This window comes from Geotrypetes seraphini, chromosome 3 (assembly GCF_902459505.1).
Source record: "Geotrypetes seraphini chromosome 3, aGeoSer1.1, whole genome shotgun sequence".
Lineage (NCBI taxonomy): Eukaryota > Metazoa > Chordata > Amphibia > Gymnophiona > Dermophiidae > Geotrypetes > Geotrypetes seraphini.
In genome coordinates this window covers 329,081,901-329,100,602 of record NC_047086.1, presented here as the reverse complement: position 1 = coordinate 329,100,602, position 18,702 = coordinate 329,081,901, and the positions used below count along the sequence as shown (strand labels likewise).

Genomic DNA, 18,702 nt, shown 5'->3' with positions numbered 1-18,702 from the left:
ACCCCTCTCTTTCCTTTCTGGTGTTTCCTGTTTTTCTTAGGTCTCCCTGGCTTGTGTACAGACTGGAATTCTTAGGCACGTGACAGGATGTATATACCTAGGGAGGGGCTAAAGCTTTGTTTTGGAGTACCTGCAGCTCAGCTAGAGAGGATACACAAACCCGCTGGTAAAGATTCCAGAATCTGTTTACAAGAAAGAAGATTAGCAGAGGTAAATAACCTAATCTTTTGTTGGTAAAATAGGGTACCATCACAATCAGTTGAGAGAGATGGAGGTAGACATATAAGGAAGATATGGAGAGTGTAAAAAGGAAATCCAAGAGGGAAAGGAATTAAATTAAGCAAAGAGAGAGAGAAAAGGGCATGAAAAAAATGCATAGAACGAAGAGGGTAGAGAAGAGATCAGATAAGAGCAGGGTTAAGAGGGTAGGATGGGTTGATGTGATGCTGGGAGGAACAGAGGAGGTATTGGAGAAAGGAGAAAAAGATAAGGGAGGGAGGAAAGGAGGAGAAACTGATATTGTGACTGAGGTAGTGGAAGGAGTTAGAGAGGAGTAGGAAATAATAGCCAGTTATTTCACTATAGTTTGTGTAGCTGTATTTACACAAATTGCATCTGTGTACAACATATATTTTTCAAAATGCAGGTTTTCAATATCTTAAATTTATCTTTTTAGGTAAACTTTTTCAAGGAGTTTTGCGCATTTTCTCAGACATTGCAACCTCAAAACAGGGATACATTTTTCAAAACTCTGGCAAATCTGGGAATTCTTCCTGCCCTTGAAATTGTGATGGTGAGTGCAAATTAGATCATATTGTTTGGAAACTCATCAGAAGTTTAATTTTCTTTCCAGTACTGTTACAATAACATTTATAAAAATGCATTTCTTTTCTCCTTAAACAAGCAGGACTTGTATGGCTTATTTTTTTCTTCTTGCTTATAGAGAAAATAGAGTTGTCTGCCAGGAACAGATGTTCTTCAGAGACAAGCAGGGGAGATGCAGTCCACACTTGGTAAAGTCCTAAGACTGATCCTGTGTGTCAGTGCTCTCCCCTTGCAATTGAAAGCTTTTGGCAGACTTGCAGAGACTCCCACCATCAAGTATCAAGGGGCTCCTCCCCTTGATACTCAGTTTTTTTCTTAGCTGATCTTGACAGGTCTAAGCTCTTTCCTCTCTCTCACACACTTAAAAAAAAATCAAAAGGAGAGAAAATATATTTATCAATTTCTTTTTTATACTTTTTTTCTGACAAACCTATCTTTAAAAAAAAAAAAAGAGCAAAGAAAAGGAGTAAAGGAAGAGGACCCTCCTCAGAGGCATTAGGGCCCTACAAAAAAAAAGAAGATTAAGCTGTGCTTGTTGCAGGTTTCCAGGTCTCACTACATCTTTGTCAGGTTGAAACAAGTTTCAGCCATCATGCTGTGGTTGACGGGACAAAAGCGCGCGAGACTTTAGCGCGCTGACATTGCAGCGCAGACAATTCGGCGCAAAACCCCAGTGCGCCACTGAAAAAGATACTTTTAAAGAGCTCCGAAGGGGGATGTGTGGGGGAACCCTCTCACTTTATTTCATACTCTTCGCGCTGCTTTTGGGGGGGTGTGGGGGTGCAACCCCCCACATTATAGAGAAAACTTAACTTTTTCCTAAAAAATTGGGAAAAAGTTGTTTACTCTATAATGGAGGGTTCCAAACCCCTCCCAACAGCAGCGCAAAGAGTATGAAGTAAACTGGGGGGTCCCCTACTCACACCCCACGTTGGAGCTCTTTAAAAGTAACTTTTAGGCGGTACGCTGGGGTTTTGCGCCGAATTGTCTGCGCTGCAATGTCGGTGTGCTGAAGTCTCGCGCGTGAATGACTATGAACCATGCTGTGGCTTTCTTCAGAGTGTGCTGTGAGGTCTACACTGTGACTTTGGAAATAGTGAGTTCACTGACCTGATTGGGAACAGGGCAGTCCACCAATTTGAATTTTGGTGGGAAAGTCAGTTGGTTGGAAGCACAATGCCAGCTTAGGAAACCCTGAGAGAACATCTAACCGAGCTCCACGGGGAGAACATCTTTAAACCTACCAGAGACTTTTTCATTCTATGGACTTTCACAACAAAATTCAAATTTCCTGCTGAAAAAGAGCAATAGCTCCAATTTCACTGAGGCTTCTCCCTTCAATGACATGACCGTACTGTATTTGACATCCTCATTAATGGTTCCCTTCCCCTAGGGCAGGGGTGGGCAAACTTTTTGACTTGTGGGCCACAATGGGTTGTTAAATTTGACAGAGGGGCCGGACCAAAAGCAGATGGATGGAGTGTTTGTGTGAACTAATATAAATTAAATGTAAACGTCATAACATAAACATCATAACATAAAAGGTTTCTGTATTTTTTGCACCATAACATGCACCTGACCATAAGATGCACCCTAGATTTGGAGGAGGAAAACAAGAAAAACCCCATTATGAACCACTTTCATTATCTGCCTTCATTTTCTCTGTTTCTATAATAATCCTATTTTTAACCTGCATTTCAGCCTGGGCACAGGAGCATATCCCTTCAGTCTGTACACCAAAATGTAGTCAAATAAACAAGAGATTTGAAAACTTTAGTTATAGCAACATCATGGCTTTAAAGAACTGAGGAAGTAGGCTATAGTTCAGTGAGTAAGGGTCAAGCAATCCATATACCCAAGTCAACTAACATGGCAACAACAGAAGAAAAGTTAAATTTTTCCCAAACTAGCACCGAACACACCTTTCCAAAGTTAGCAGACAACGTACTCTTACCTTACTGATAATGAGGGACTCCCCATGCTCCCTGCCCCCCTTGAGGGTGAACTCCCAGGGAGCTCTTGCATCAGCTTCCAGCCGTCAGCCTCCCTCCCCGGGAGCTGTGCCGACCCACTCGAGTCTCCACATGCACCGAGGAACGAGAGTGACACCTCGTCAGCCGCTTTCTTTTCTCCTTCAGGGCCAGCAGTGCACAAGGCAGGTGTGAGCTTTTCACGCTCCAGCCTGGCCCCGCGCTGCTTCCTGACGGCAGCCATTCAGGGAGCAGTGCGGGCCCATGCTGGAACAGTTAAAGTTCGCGCCTGCCTTGTGCACACTGGACCAGCACAATTTAAAGGTATATTCACTCAGAACAAAAAATACAGTAGTAATAAAATTTAGACAAATTCGGCGGGCCAGATTAAAAAACTAAACGGGTCAGATATGGCCCGCGGGCTGTAGTTTGTCCATGTCTGCCCTAGGGCCTGGTTTTAGCACCTCTGGGGGAGGTGATTTGCCGCTTCCTGACAGGATTTCAATGGGAAGGAGTGGCAGAAAGAAGTGGAGCACAGCAGTGAACAAAACAGCCGATGAGGTTCCCATTCCTCTTGTTCCCTTCTACCAGGGTCCTGTTTCGGCCCACTGGAGGAAGTGAATTGCTGCTCCCTACTTCCCAGGGTCTTGTTTCGGCCCGCTGGGAGATTTGAATCACCCTCACTGACACCGACTCATGAAAAGGAAAAAAGATAATCAGAACTGCAATACATTGCTTCCCCTTTGTCTCCAGCAATCTGGAGCAATCACAGACAGAGAAGGTTCCCATGGGCCAAGTTTCAGCCTTGCAGTCCTCTCTCGTTTCAAAGAAGTAGAAACTACAGACTAGGAGGATTCCTGCGGGCCAGACTTCGTCCTCGCAGTTTCTCTTTCACTTCAAAACAGCAGCAGTCTCCAAGGAAAGGTAAGCACCCTCATCAGTAGCAACTCCCTCCCACCCCCAATCTAAGACTCAGATTAGGCACTGCAGGAGGAATTGAAATCAAGAGACCTTTTCAGCCTCAATTCCTACCGCCCTCCTACACCTAGCTTTGGTGATGGAGGGGGCAGACCTCAGTTTGGGGAAAGCCAAATAACCAGCAAAAGGATCGCTGCTTTCACTACACAAAGCCCTGCAATTACTTCTCCCGTAGGCTCACAGAGATTAAACATTTTTACATCAGGCTCATTCCAGGTCCCCTGCTTCCTCCTCTAACTATTCTGAGCAGACAGCAGGCATTAAAAAACATTAAGCAATTCAGAACTTCACACCAGTAGAAGATCTTGCTCTCCTGCAACCAGACTGTTAAAGGGGCTCCTTTTAACACTTTCTCTATTATTCCCTATTCTAGAATTTTGCTGTCAGGCACATGTTCAGGCATAAACAACAGGTCTTTTACATTTATTTACCCTTTTTCTACAGAATGCTCTAGGTCTTCTAGATATAATTATCAGAGTCGCACTCAATACAGGCTTTTAGTGCCTCATACCTCTGCACATAACCACGTTTATATATTAGTAATCTTCATTCTTTTTAACAATAAGATCCTAGTTTTAGCCATACTCAGCCAGATCCTCTTTAGAATTGCATATCCTTCCTTAAATCTTTGCCTTTTAGTTGCTCATCTACTGAAATGAACAGCTTTCAGTGTCCTAATCCAGAGCAAAAACCATATGCTGAAAATCACCAATCCAACCTCTTCCAGTTGCTTGGCATCTTAATGTTATACTTAACCACTATGAAGAAACCTCCCATCAACAGCTCAAGTAAAGTTGTGTGATCTACCATAGAACATTACCAACCTATCAGGCAGAAGTATTAAGACCAGGTGTCCATTTTTATTGCCTTGATCAAGAAGTTCACAACAGTAAAATTATGGGCCTTAGTTATCATTGTAACCTAATGAGGCATGTGGTAAAACTTATTTTACCACATGCCTCATTTTATGCAGCGAGATCTAGTTACTAATAACTAGAGTTGAAAGTAAAATAGCATGTCTCAATTGTAGCCCACATTGATAATTTCCCCTGTTTATTTCTTTTCTTTGCCATTTGTTGGTTACTTGGTTACAAATATCTCAAAATGGGCATCCTTTTTGTAATGTACAGTATTATTGTACTGGTATATACAATGAAAGAATTTTGCTGATATTAACTGCATGCTGATTTATTCTAGGGTATGGATGATTTACAGGTCAGATCTGCTGCTACAGATATATTTTCATATCTAGTAGAGTTTAGTCCCTCCATGGTCCGAGAATTTGTTATGCAAGAAGCCCAGCAAAGCGATGATGTAAGTAATAAAAGTTTTCATATTTTTGAGTCTTATGCCAGAGGGTTTCTCTAGTACTTTGCATATGGAAGTATTCAATATAGGACTAAATACCATTTCCAGTGCAATAAGTGAGACATTCTAGACCAGGGGTGCCAAAGTCCCTCCGAGGACCGCAATCCAGTCGGGTTTTCAGGATTTTCCCCTAATGAATATGCATGAGATCTATTAGCATACAATGAAAGCAGTGCCTTGCGCGAGTGCCTTCCCGCTCGATGTAGGCGCGCGGTCCTTCAGTTTCTTAGTTTCCGCGGAGGAAAGCAGATGCATTTTCAATGGCCGTTGAAATTTTTCTCGCTGCCTTCCCGCTCTCGTGGATTTCTTTGACTGTTTCAGTCATTTTTTTCTTTCTTTTCTTTTGCCTTGTAAAAAAAAAAAAAATATCATTTTTTCCTTAGCAACAGCAGCAGATGAATCCAGAGACCAATGGGATAGCACACATCTACCAGCAGGTGGAGATAGAGAAACTGATTAACAGGTGGTCCTATTGGCTGGCACACCTCCTGCATCTTCAGTATGCTCTATCTCCCAGCAGGTGATGGTCGCTATTCAACTAGCTCCTGAATTATGGCTGTGACTGGAAATTATTTTCTCCTGTTGAGGTTTCTCTTCAGTGAGTTGGCAATTTTATTTCTCCTGTTGAGGTTTCTCTTCAGTGAGACAGGGGTGTCCGGCTGAACGGTGCTGGCTTTAGGGGTTACACCTGGGCCCCCCCCCCAGGTCCCTGCCTCACCCTCCCTCCAATGATAGAAGGTCTGACTGGGTCTCGGTTTTTCTTCTTTCCCTTCACTGTAAGAAAAAAAAAAGAGACCACAGTGACTATTAAACAATTCTGTCCTCATAGTGCTGAGCAACCGGCATCTTCTGACACTATCAACAAAGTTATGAGTATATGCTTTATTTGAACTTTGTTTCTGGTTGTGGTGGAGCTGCGGATTCGATGTAAGTCTACAGAAGAAATATGTTTTTTATCAAACACTATATTTTGTAGAGTTGTGGAAATGGTTTAGTGACTGACAAGTAAATTTACATTTGTATGAAGTTTATTCAGTAAAGGGCTTCTGGTATATGGATAGAGCTCTATTGACGGAACTAGTGCCTTCCCGCGTGTTGTAGATGTTCGCTTGTTTTCATACTCTGGCAGCAGCACCACAGCGGTAGTGGGATTTCTCCCCGAGGTGGACTCTGCTTGGCAGTTCCCGCGGCTGGTTGGAGGTAAATATTTGGACAGCTCCGGGTGTGTTCTTCACATAGCCGGTTCCTGACTGAGCGCAAGAGGCATGCGCTTATTTTCCTAAGTTGAGAACGAAGCAGCATTCATTTATTTCTCTCCAGTGTTCATTTTAAGCATTTTACACCATGACAGTGTGAAAAATATTTTAATGGTTGGCTCTGGATAGTTTTTTAATGCATTTTTGATAGAGACAGCTCATTTTGCCATTAAACAGGCACGCGCTCGAGTCTCCAGCGCTAGCGGGAGCACCGCAGCGTTCATGGAGTTTATTTTGCAGCTGACTTAGGTCACTATCCCGCGGCTTCCCTGTTTTCGGGGTTCTACGCGTCAGGAGTGTTTCAACAGCTTTTGCCACTGTTGCAGTGATATACCTTGTGTGTATGTTTCCCCACTCTCTCTGCTTGAAAAGACTTAACTACTTTAATTGCGACTGTACTGTTATGCCTCACAGTGCTTAAGAAAGAGATTCTGCCCTGTGCTCAGCCGCCCAATCTCAGTTTTTTTGCTGTTATGGGTCGGCAGAAGGCAAATTGCTGCACAGTGATGTCAGCGGCATGAGAGTACCCTGTGTTTCATACGGGTATCTTCTTGTCTCTCTCGGTGTCCCTGAAGAGTGAGTCTATGGAAGTTTAGAGCTTTTCTTCTTCTTTGAGCCTCTGTGCAGCACTGTGTATGTCTGGTAGCACTAAAGCGCTGTGTGTGTCTGGTAGCACTATAGAATTGATTCCTGAACTGTCTTTTCTATTTCTAGGGTGCAGTGACTGCAAGTTTCAAAGCTTCTCGCACAGATTTCTCAGGTTGCCATCTTCTCATGGCACCTGCTAGACAGTCCTTCAGACTGGCAGGAAGAGCTGTGTGGCTCCTTCTAACGAGGGGCAAGTCACTCAGTCCTCCATAGCCTCAGGTATGTTAGATAGATTGTGAGCCCAGCAGGAAGCTAAAGAAGCACTGCCTGGACTTTTCAGTCCCCAGTTATGTCTAACACCAGCTCTAGCAGGATATATAGCGTCTGCCCTCTCTGTCTCTTCAATCTAGGATCTGCCCCTTCCATCCACTGTCTGCCCTCTTCCCCTTCCATATGGTATCTGCTATCTTTCTATCCCCTCTCCCCTTTCCATCCAGCTTGCGCCACCTCTCTCCTTTTTACATGATTCATTCCAGCTTTACTGCTCTCTTCATTTTTATCTCTCCTACATCAGATCTAGCATCTTTGTCCCTCTCTCCTTATTTCTCTCCTGATCCCCTTCCCAGCATCAATCTCTCTACTTTCTCATTTCTATCTCTCCCCTTTCCCTCATCTGATCTCTCCATTCCATCCTGACCCCTTCCCCTCCTCTAATGTCCTTGCCAGCTGTTTCCTTCATTTTTTCCTTCTCCCTTCCCTCCTTCCCCTGTCCAGCAGTAACTCTCTTCCCATCCCTTTCCCTCCTCCCCTCCCAGCAGCATCTCTCCTTCTAACTCCCTCCAAGTCCAGTAACAGCTCTCCCTTTATGCAACAGCTTCCCAGCCTCCTACAGTGGCTTCCTCCCCTTCCAGCAGCTCTCAGTACTTGCCTGCAGGAAGTTGCCCGTTAATCACTGCCCTGACAAGTAGGAGAGCTGGTGGGAGGGGAGACAGCCACTGTGAAGGCTCCCCAGGATCTTGCTCGCACACGCTGACCATCTCCCTCCCTCCACCTGCACCTGTATCTGCAGCTCTCTGCGTTCCAGTTGCAACTTTCCCGCGGCCCTCTTCAGCAACTCGGTAGGGGCGGCGATAAAGACAGGCTGCCGACGTCAGGACCTTCACTCTCTGAGTCATGCCTATTTTGTTTCAACTTCCTGTTTCCTAACAGGCAAGACTCACAGAGGGAAGGCCCCAACATCGGCAGCCTGTCTTGATCGCCTGAGGCTGGGAGGAACCGCAGTCGGCAGGAAATTTAACTGCCAACTTTATCTCGCCGACCCTGCACGGACCGGCAGAAATTTTCTGCGGACCGGCACCAGTCCGCGGACCGGCGATTGAAGAACAGTTGCTCTAGAGCAACTGTGACCTCCGGAGGTTCTTCTTTATATATTTTTACACCTTGGCTGCTGTTCGGCTGGGTCCTTCAGAGGATTGCAACTCACCCCGGCCGTGTCATTCTGTTGTTGTCCGGTTTGCATTAAAGGCCATAGTGCGCGGATCTGATGCGGCTATGTGTGGCATACAGTTTGCGCCTGAGTGATTTTCCTGAGTGTCTCAACTTGGCCCAGTTGCCAAGAAGGATCTGGGTCATTTTGCTCTTATTGATTAGCTCTTGAGCGCACAGGTTGAAAAAATAAATAATAATTCAATAAATAAAGGCTATTTGGAGCTAGTCATAGCTACAGCCAATAACAGATAGGCCCTTTTTCAACTCAAGTGTAGCGACTCAGCGGTCACGCTTTTTCAAAGCGTGTCTTTCTGGATAAAGGCCTCATGCCCTGTGGATCCTGGTGACAAGTCTATCTGGTTTTAGATCCCAGTGTTCTCTTGGGCATTACATCTGGATATTGCTAGGTTTCTACAGAAAGATCTTCGGGTCCGGTTGCCCATTAAGAATCTGCTCCTGGCCTGGGAACTTGATATGAGGCTGTCTGACTTTGCCAGGGCTCATTTTGATCCGTTGGGGAATACTTTTCTCGGGGATTTATTACTCCAGATTGTTTTTCTGGTTGCTCTCTCATGGGTCTGTAGGGTTTCAGACTGGCAGGCGTTGTCGTGTCTTTGCCCTTTGCTCCAAGATCCTGAGACTAGAATTTCCTGGCGGACAGTTCCTTCTTTCTTTTTGCCGAAGGTGGTTTTAGCTTTCCATGTCCATCTGGAAGTTGGATTCCCGGTTGTTTAGCTGAAGGGTTACAATCTCTGGATCGTCTGCTACAGCACTTGGACATGCGCAGCATGCTCCTGCATTATTGACGACTCTTTCATGAGTCATATTTATTGGGGAAATCCTAAAAACCCGACTGGATTGTGGCCCTCAAGGAGGGACTTTGAGATCCTTTGTAAGTTGACTAGAATGTCTCTCATATCTACTGGAAAAGATCTTACCAGGGTAAGTACATAATCTCCTTTTGTACTCAAACATTGAGATTTTTTTTGCTAAATAAAAGGCATCAAAAATTGAATCTTGATTTATATTGGAGACCTATCTCCCTCCATGGTGTCCAGCATTCCTCCCATTCTCTTTCTTCCTGTGTTATCCCTCCTCCTCTGCAACCACCACTGCTGCCTGCACCTCACCTCCCAAACAGGCAGAGCTCCCACCTACTCCCTTGCTCCCTTCTCCAAATACACAATCCCCCCTTTCCCAAGCCAACCATAATTTCCTGGTGGTCTGATGGCACATTGGGGCAGGAGCAATCCCTACTTGTGCCCATGCCATCTCAGTAGTAAAAAAATGGCTGTCATGACCTCCAGCACAATCTTACTGCTGGTAGTTGTGACAACCATTTTGGGGTTGGTGTTAGCTCCATTCCTAAAATGGCTGCAATGACCTCCAGTGGCACGCGTATGAGATGACCACTGGGGGTCACAGCAACTATTTTTATTAAAGAGGCAGCATGAGCAAAAGCAAATAGGAATCACTCCTGTTCCAGTTTGCCTCTACAGCACGCAGCCACTTTGGTAGGCCCAGAATCATAGGCAGGGGAAGCTACCAGTAGGTCCAGGAGAGGGGTTCATCTGTTTGGGGAAGAAGAAGTAAGTAAATGGGAGCTCTGCCAGTTTTGTGGGAGTAGAGAATGACACGGGGAAAAAAATTTGTCCCTGCGAACTTTGTCCCTGTCCCGCCCAATTTGCGTGAGCTCAGTCCCCGTCCCGTCCCCGTCAGCTCGGTCCCCATCTCCGCCAACCATCTGATCCCATCTGCACAAGCCTTAAATAGTTTTATACTGAACTTATTTTAAAAGAAACAACATTCTGTACAATTGTTATTTTAAAAATTAGAGTTCTGGCTGCTGAACTAGAGGAATAGATCTTCAGCTTTCAGGGCTTTGTTTGTAAATGTTTATCAACACAGTTACAATACTACTTTATCCTAAAGCAGAAAGAAAAGAAATATAATTTTTTTTCTACCTTTGTTGTCTGGTTTCTGCTTTCCTCATCTTCTCATTATTCTCTTCCTTCCATCAACTGTCTGTCTTTTCTCTGCCTCTTCCATATGACATGTCTGTATCTCCCTTCCATCTCTCCCTCTCCCCCCCATATTGGTCTGGCACCCATCTTCCTCCCTCTGCCTCCCCATGGTCTGGCATCTGTCTTCTTCCCTTTCATCTCTCACTCCCTTCCCCAGGTGGTTTTTAGCATCTCTCTCCTCCTTTCCTCCCTTCAGATCTGGTATATATCTCCTCCTCCAATGCTCTGGTATCTCTCTCTTCTCTTCCTTTTCAATGTGTCTACTACCTCTTGTCTACTTTCTTACTTTCCAGTCCTCAAATTCCCTTTCATTGTGTCTACCTACAATTTGACATCTCTTTCCCTCACCCCTTCCTCTATCTCACTAACTCTATCCTCTTTCCCCAATCTAGCATGTGCCCTTTTTCTTTATCTCTTCCTTCCATCCAGTATGTGATCCCCTCTCTGTCCTCCCCACTTCCCTTCATTGTCTGTTCGCCTCTCTCCCCTCCCCACTTCCATCCAGTGTCTGCTTCTCTCTTTCCTCTCTACTTCCTTCCAGTATCTGTTCACCTCTCTCTCTCCTCCCCACTTCGGCACCACTCGACCTCTTCCCCTCATTGGACCATCTCCCTTCCCGTCACCTTTGCGGGGGCTTTTCATAATCAAGGTTTTTTCTCCGAGTGGCCCAGACACCAGCCTTATTGGAAGGTCACACACAGCTTTTCCGAAGCTTCTCCTCTGATGCAACTTCCTGTTTTCACCTCGGCAGCTCACATCAGAGGAGAAGTTTTGGGGCAGTCGTGCAAGACTTGTGAGAAGGCTAGTGTCCGGGCCGCTCGGAGGGAGATGGCCTGACAAGGGGAAGAGATGTCCGGACCAGGGCGATCGGGAGGGAGGAGGACTGCTGACCGGGAGGGGTGGGAAGGGAGGCAACACGCGGCAGATACTTTACTGCAGGGACAAGGCTATTCACCACTACATGGGGCGATGAATGACCTTGTTCCTGTAATTGCAGCTATCAGTCTTTGCCCCCCCCTGCCGTTCCTGTGGGTTAACCGTGGTTAACATTCACCATGCCATTCTCTATGTGAAGGGAAAGGGGCAGCAGAGGAAGAAGAGGAACAACACAAGGGAGGGAAAGGGAATGTCACACATCATGGGGGAGGAGGGAATGCTAGAATATAAACCTTCAATTATTTCAATTTAACATTCCCTTTCCCCTTTTTTCTTTCTTTTTTTTGGGGGGAGGGTTGACTGTTATCTCGGTTTTTATTTGGATGGATTTATATTCAAGTATATATATTGCTGTAGTTTAGGAACCAGATAACTTGAAGTGTTTTCTGAAATTTTCTCATTCCTTTAGCTAATATTTATTTTATTTTTATTTATTTATATACCACTTATCCTAAGTGGTTTACATTCAGGTACTTTATCATATTTCCCTATCTGTCTCAGTGGGCTCAAACTCGAGGGGACTAAGTGACTTGCCCAGGGTCACAAGGAGCAGTGAGGGTGCTGAGGCTGTAGTTCTAACCCCTGCGCCACACACTCACTAATATTTAATGTTTTATTTTTTTTCTTTTCAAAGCAACACTGTTGGGAAAAAAATTGTACATGAGTACATAAGTGCTTGAAAATCCATCCGTCTAGGACAAAATGACTTTCTGAAAAGTGGATGTAACAGGCCCAGAATTGGCTTGGGGAAGAATCAGTGAAAAGACACATCAAATTTCAAAATGGGCTGGTTTGAACTTAATTCTAGAGAAATTTTTACATTCTAAAAGGGTCCCAGGGTTTTTTTGTGGAAGAGACAATTGCAGCAGCTACAGATTCTGTTTCCTAAGCGTCTCTCCAGACCAGCACAGCTCACTGATGGGTAATAACTCTCCATGACCAGTAGGTGGAGACTGAGACATAAAGTTTTGGCTGTGGTACAAGTGGGCTGTGCAGTCCCAAGTACACTCAGTCTGTTCTCAGTCTCCAGAATGTAAGCTTGTACAGTCTTCCCTGGTTTAGTGTAGACTTCCAATGTGGAGGAGGCGTCTTGGTCGATCAATGTCCTGGAGACCAGAGCCATCCAGTTGGTGGTGTTAGCTTTCCAGATGTTGCTGATGGGCAAGTTGGTCTGGGTTCTCTTGGGCAATGCCATGGCGGTGACTTAGGTCAATCGTCAGGGGGGGAACCAGGAGTCATCTGGTGGTGCAGGATGCGGCTCTATTCATGGCCTGGGCAGAGACTCATCTTCTTGTCATGTGATAGATCCCGGAGAGTGGTATTTCGATCCTGCAGTTTTCAGAATGATTGTGCAGGCTTGGGGTCAGCCGGTCATGGACCTGATGGCCATGAGTGTCAATGCCAAAGTGCCCCAGTTCTTCAGTCAGCGTAGGGATGTTCAAGCCGAGGGTCTGGATGCTCTAGCGCAGCCTTAGCTGTCAGAGGGCCTCCTGTACGTGTTTTCTCCATGGCTGATGGTGGGCAGAGTCCTTCGCATTGCTTGGCACTCCGGCCGCGTGATCCTGGTGGTGCCAGACTAACCCAGGTACTCATGGTATGCAGATCTGATTCGTCCTCCACTGCCCCTCTTGCCTGACTTTCTGTCTCAGGGCCCCATTCCAATGTTCGATCTGGGTCTCTTTTGTCTTACGGCTTGGGTTTTGAAAGGGAACGCCTAGGTAAGAAAGGTTTTTCAGATAAAATGATCTCCACTCTCTTGGGGTCCCGGAGACTTTCCACTTCTTGGGCTTATGTGCCTGTTTGGCGTATCTTTGAGGAGTTGTGTTCCATGTGTAGTTTGGTTTCCATTCGCACCTCTTTGCCTCACATCTTGGAGTTCTGGCAGGTTGGCCTGGACAGGGGCCTTGCCTGGTCTTCCCTCCAGGTTCAGCTGGTATTTCGAGGTTTGCTGCATGGTATGTGTGATTCATTTTTTGAGAGTGGTCAAATTGCTTCAGCCTCCGGTGCAGCTTTCGATTCCAGCCTGGAATCTCAAGCTGGTCCTGTCTGTGCTCGTGCGCCCTCCCTTTGAGCCCCTGGGTTCTTGCTCGTTACTCTTCTTCTTGGTGGCCATTACTTCTGCAAGATGTGTTTCAGAGCTGCAGGCTCTCTCTTGTAGGCCTCCCTTCATGGAGTTTTCTAGGGAGCGCGTTGTACTACGGCCTGTTCCTTCCTTTCTGCCGAAGGTGGTTTTGCCTTTTCATGTCAACCAGTCCGTGGTCCTCCCAGTCTTGGGTAGTCAGGAGGACTCTTTGGAGCAGAGGCAGTTGCGCAAGTTAGATGTCTGCCGGATCCTTCGCTCTTATGTTCAGTGGACTCAGGAGTTCCGGAAATCGAATCGCCTTTTTGTCCTCTTAGCTGGTTCTTGTAAGGGGGACGGTGCTTCCAAGGCCACCATTGTGCACTGGATCAAGAAGACTATTGCTTCTGCATATCTTCTTCAAAAGAAGTTGGTTCCAGGCTTTAAGGCTCATTCTACTTGGTATCAGTCTGCTTCTTGGGCTGAATCTTCCCTGGTGCCTCCGGTGGATATCTGTAAAGCGGTGGTCTTGTCTTCTCTCTATTTCTTTTTTTTAATTCTTTATTTATTCATTTTTCCAAAGTTACAAACAAGCACATTAATTACTTGAGTACAGATTTGCATTAGAAATCAAAGAAAACTAATAATCCTAATCACTGCTCACAAAGGCAATGTAAGGTAATTAGAAATAAAATATATATTATTTAGTCCACAAATAAAAGTAAAGGTAAAGATCCAAGTATTGGAATTAATATAAATAAATATACATATGTATACAAAACATCAATTACAAGAGCAGCCCAGGAGACGGTGATATAAACCCCCCAAGAGCCTGTACTTTAAACTGTAGGAGCTACTAACGGACCAATCACCACTCCACCCCCTTCCTTGGCCGAAATAAATTCCAACAATTGCTTTGGTTCAAAAAATAAAAAAAAATTTCCTTGAAGTGATACATAACATTTGGTCGGAAATTTCAATAAAAAAGATGCACCCAAAGCCAGAGTTCTGGGTTTATACAACAGAAATTCTTTTTGCCTCTTTTGTGTTACTTGAGCAATATCTGGAAAGACCCGGATTGTCGAACCAAAGAACTTATCATTCATGTGTCTGAAGTAAAGTCTAAAAACCAAGTCTCTGTCATGCTCTAAGGCAAATGTCACCAGGAGAGTAATCCTTTCCGTGACTACTTCCAAGGAATTCTCCAGAAAGTCTGTTAAATTAATTCTTTCTGAATCAGCAGGAGTTGAACTATCCTGTTTCTTCCCTGAAGATATAATTTGAGCCGTGGTGATAGTTGGTAGATTATCCTCCGGGATCAATAAGATATCCTTCAAGTATCTACGCACCATTTCCAATGGAGATATTACTGGAGATTTAAGAAAATTAAACAGTCTTAAATTGTTTCTTCTCTGTTTATTTTCCATAAACTCAAGGTTTTTTTGAATAAAAGATCTTTCTTTAATAATCTCCATTTCTACCTTTTTTATTTGCACAATCTGTTCTTCATGCTTTTTTAAATTCATCTCCCTATTCTTTTAACTTTTTCTCATGGACCCCCCACCTGAGAGTCGACAGAGACACAATCTGCCTGTACCTTAGTCATTGCCTTTTGGAGGTTAGAGTCCATGACTTCAATAGTCCTCCATAGTTCATCTAAGTTAACTATTGCTGGCTTTGTCAACAGTCCAAACTGAATATTACTCATGAAGGTTGAGATGTTTCTTGCCTCTGCTTCGAAGGCCGATGTTTGGGCTCCAGTAGAGTATTCTTCCAATGCCCCTTCTCCTCCCACTGCTCCTCCGTGGCTAGACAGCATACCACCTTCCTGGATATGCTGGTTAGCCACTTTCTCTGCAGGGCTACTTCCGGGTTGGGCTGGACTTCGCCCCTGAGGAAAACCCGATCATTACTGAGGTTTGTCGTGATCAGCGTTCCTCCCAGAGTTGAGGGCGTCTTCTTCATCTGAGACATCAACATCCCATCCAGCGTCATCTGCACCTGGGGTTTGGCGGTTCCAGTTGCCGGAGGAGTCAGCTGGGTAGTGCCCTTCCTTTTCCCCATCGGGTCGCGTCTGCGCCTGGTCCAAAGCGCCGTTCAGGGCCCTAAAGGAAAAAAAAAAGTTATCTCACCGGTAGAGAAAAACAGCTGCCGGCGATATCCAAATTCCCACGGGCAAGCCGCGTTAGAGGTAAGAGGGAAAAGGTATTCCTCGTAGTGCAGCAGCACTAGAGAGGAGCTCACCTCTCAGCATCTGCTCTGAACGCCATCTTGGATATTGTTGCTCAGCTTTCTCCTTCTCTCCATTCCTTTGTGCGGGAGTACCATGTAGATGTTCAGGCGCGTCAGGACGAGGTGTTCGGGGAGCACGTGCTTGTGGTGGCCCTTTGAGGGTCCCACCCATGATGGGTACTGCTTTGGTTCATCCCATCAGTGACCTATGCCAGTCTGGAGAGACATTTTAAGAAGGAGAAATTAGGTTCTCATCTGCTAATTTTCTCTCTTTTAGTCTCTCCAGACTGGCACAGCCTGCACCCTGTCAGTTCTTTTGGGATTCGCATTGAGTGCATTTTTGTTCAGCAGGATCTCGTGTTTTTCCCCTGTCCAAATGTTCCCCCTCATGTCTCCTCCTCTTCTCTCCCTGCCTCTCTCTGCTTCCTCTCACTTCTCTTTGTAAGTCGCCTTGAGCCTGCTTAGGTATGAGTGATGCAGAAATAGAAGATTAGGTTAGATATGAGTAATGTATCTGGAGCAATATTCAGGACCAAATCAAATTGAATATGAATAAATAAGCATTGCATAGCTTAGGAAACTTTTTGCACCTCACTTTCATTGACAATATTGGAACTTACTAAGAGTGATTGTGTTTGTGTGTCTGAATGTTCATGTGGATTTGTTTGTTACAGTGGTTCTCAATCCAGTTCTTGGCATATAACCAATCTGTTTGGATTTCAGGCTATCAACAGTAAAATATTTATGACACAGATCTGTATACAAGGATGGCAGTGCACACAATTGTTTTATATATATTCATTATGAATACAGGCAGTCCCCATTTTACGAACATCTGACTGGGATTCTGTTCTACCTTTGGTGTCCCAATGTGCCCCTCTCTCTCCTGAGTCCCAACGCATCTCTCTCTCTCTCTCTCTCTCTGTCTCTGTCTCTCTCTTTCTGTCTCTCTTTCTCTCGTCTGCAGTCATTTCTCTACACAAAGCCATGGGCACCAGCTCCTACATGCATCCTGCGGCTGAGCCGGAAGCCTTCTCTCTGACATTGGAGCAAGCTCCTCCCACGTCAGAGGGAAGGCTTCTGGCTCAGCCACGGGGCGTGTAGGAGCCGCCGCCTGCGGCTTTGTGCAGAGAAATGACTGCAGCAGGAAGGAGGAGTGATCCGGCCAGAAGGTAAACACCTGCCGGAGGAAGGCACGTACTTGAGGCATAGAATGGAGGGAGAGTGGTGTATTGGGACTCGGGAGGGAGGGAGCACAAACTTCAGATAAATGATGGAAGGAGGGAGAGAGCATGAACGGGACACAGAATGGAGGGAAAGAGGGAAGGGAGCATGAGCCATAGGATGGAAGAATGGAGGGAGTGAGGGAAAATGATGCTGAGATGAGAGGGAATAGAAAGGGAGAATTGGGTATCTGAGAGAGGGAAATAGAGATGGTGCACATGGGGGAGATAAAGAAAGAGGAGAATTGTTGGTCATAGGGAGGGAGAGAGAATTATTGGATATGGTGGTGGGAGAGAAGTGAAGTAGAGACGCAGGGAGAAGAGAGAGATGAGAAGGAGTAATACTGGATGTGTTGGAGAGGGAACAGTGGGATGCAAGAGGGGCCTCAAGGAGGTAGAGAAGGTGGGAAGAATACTAGGATCCGAGTTACATACAAATTCAACTTAAGAACGGTTTAAAAAAACAGAACCCGTTCTTATCCCGGGGACTGGCTATCCCAAAAATCTAATTGGCTTGGTGTGACCCAAAGGCTGGTTGAGAACTTTTAGTCTATTAATATAAGTAGGGTTTTTAAGAAAATGTTTTAAAACTGTATTTTGATTTTCTACAGGATATTCTGCTCATTAATGTAGTAATTGAACAAATGATCTGTGATACTGACCCTGAACTTGGAGGAGCCGTTCAGTTAATGGGACTGTTACGTACTCTAATCGATCCAGAGAACATGTTAGCCACAGCTAATGTAAGAACAAACAAATGGGGTAAAGAATGTTTGCTGTTTCATCAAATGTCATAGGTGGTTAAACCTTCTAATTGAAACATAATACAGTGTGTTTAGTAGTTGTCCTCAGATTTTATTTGATAGGTCATTTATGTATCAAACATCAGCACATTGAACCCAGCATTTCCCTGATTCAACATAAAATAGCATAATAAATCAGATAATCTGTGACATGATAGTATGCATGCACATTTATCGCAATATGCATTTGCTTCTGTGGAGTGTAATGATTTTTTCAAGCAAGATTTGTTTTGACTGGTATCTATTTAATTGCTTTGTATTCTGGTAATATTAATCAGGATGCTTCCCATTATTTATAACCTTCTAAGTAAGTGCTTTTGGGTAGAATTGTGTGCTTGCAAAGAGTACCTGTTACAGATAAGCAATTTTTATTTTCTCTGTCAACAAAGAAGATTGACTTGGGCACACAAGTGGATGACGCCCAAGTTCAGAATTTCTTGAATTTCTTAGATAAATGCTTCAGTGTTGAAAGTTGAATAGAGTTGAATGCACTATGTCTGATTGAACCAAAGAATGTCATAATATCAATATCAATATCATAATACCTATTGTGAGCTCTAATATTGGCTTTGAGTGGCACATTATGAGAGTTCCTCCATTATTATTATTTTTATTGCTGCTCTGGATATTTATAACAAGGGTTTTTACAGTACAGGCAGTCCCTGTTTTACGAATATCTGACTTACGTCGGACGTTCACTTATGAACATGGTCCTTATTAAACCTTCGGTGGTCCAACGCGCCCTTCCCCTCCCCCCGTGTCCCAATGCACTCCTCTCTCTCTCTCACTCCATTCTGTGTCCCAAATTCGCACTTCCTCCCGCGGATGTTTACCTTCTTGCCGGCTGCCTCTTCCTTCCTGCCGCAGTCATTTCTCTGGACAAAAGCCGCGGGCAGAGGCTCCTACACACGACTCCTATGACTGACGTGGAAGCCTTCCCTCTGATGGAGGG

At 44.9% G+C, this 18,702-nt stretch overlaps 1 protein-coding gene across 5 annotated transcripts in view; it reads left to right on the top strand.

The window, feature by feature from the left end:
• The window catches only part of PPP4R3B (protein phosphatase 4 regulatory subunit 3B), a 234,886-nt gene that overhangs the window by 94,241 nt on the left and 121,943 nt on the right, over positions 1 to 18,702 (top strand). For 4 of the 5 annotated variants that reach the window (XM_033937914.1, XM_033937913.1, XM_033937915.1 and 1 more), the window contains exons 6-8: positions 677 to 793; positions 4,971 to 5,087; positions 17,559 to 17,690. The exons of the other annotated variant lie outside the window; for it this stretch is intronic. In XM_033937914.1, the coding sequence (XP_033793805.1) occupies positions 677 to 793; positions 4,971 to 5,087; positions 17,559 to 17,690 (366 nt within the window). The remainder of the gene's footprint in view (positions 1 to 676; positions 794 to 4,970; positions 5,088 to 17,558; positions 17,691 to 18,702) is intronic. 5 annotated transcript variants of the gene reach the window in all.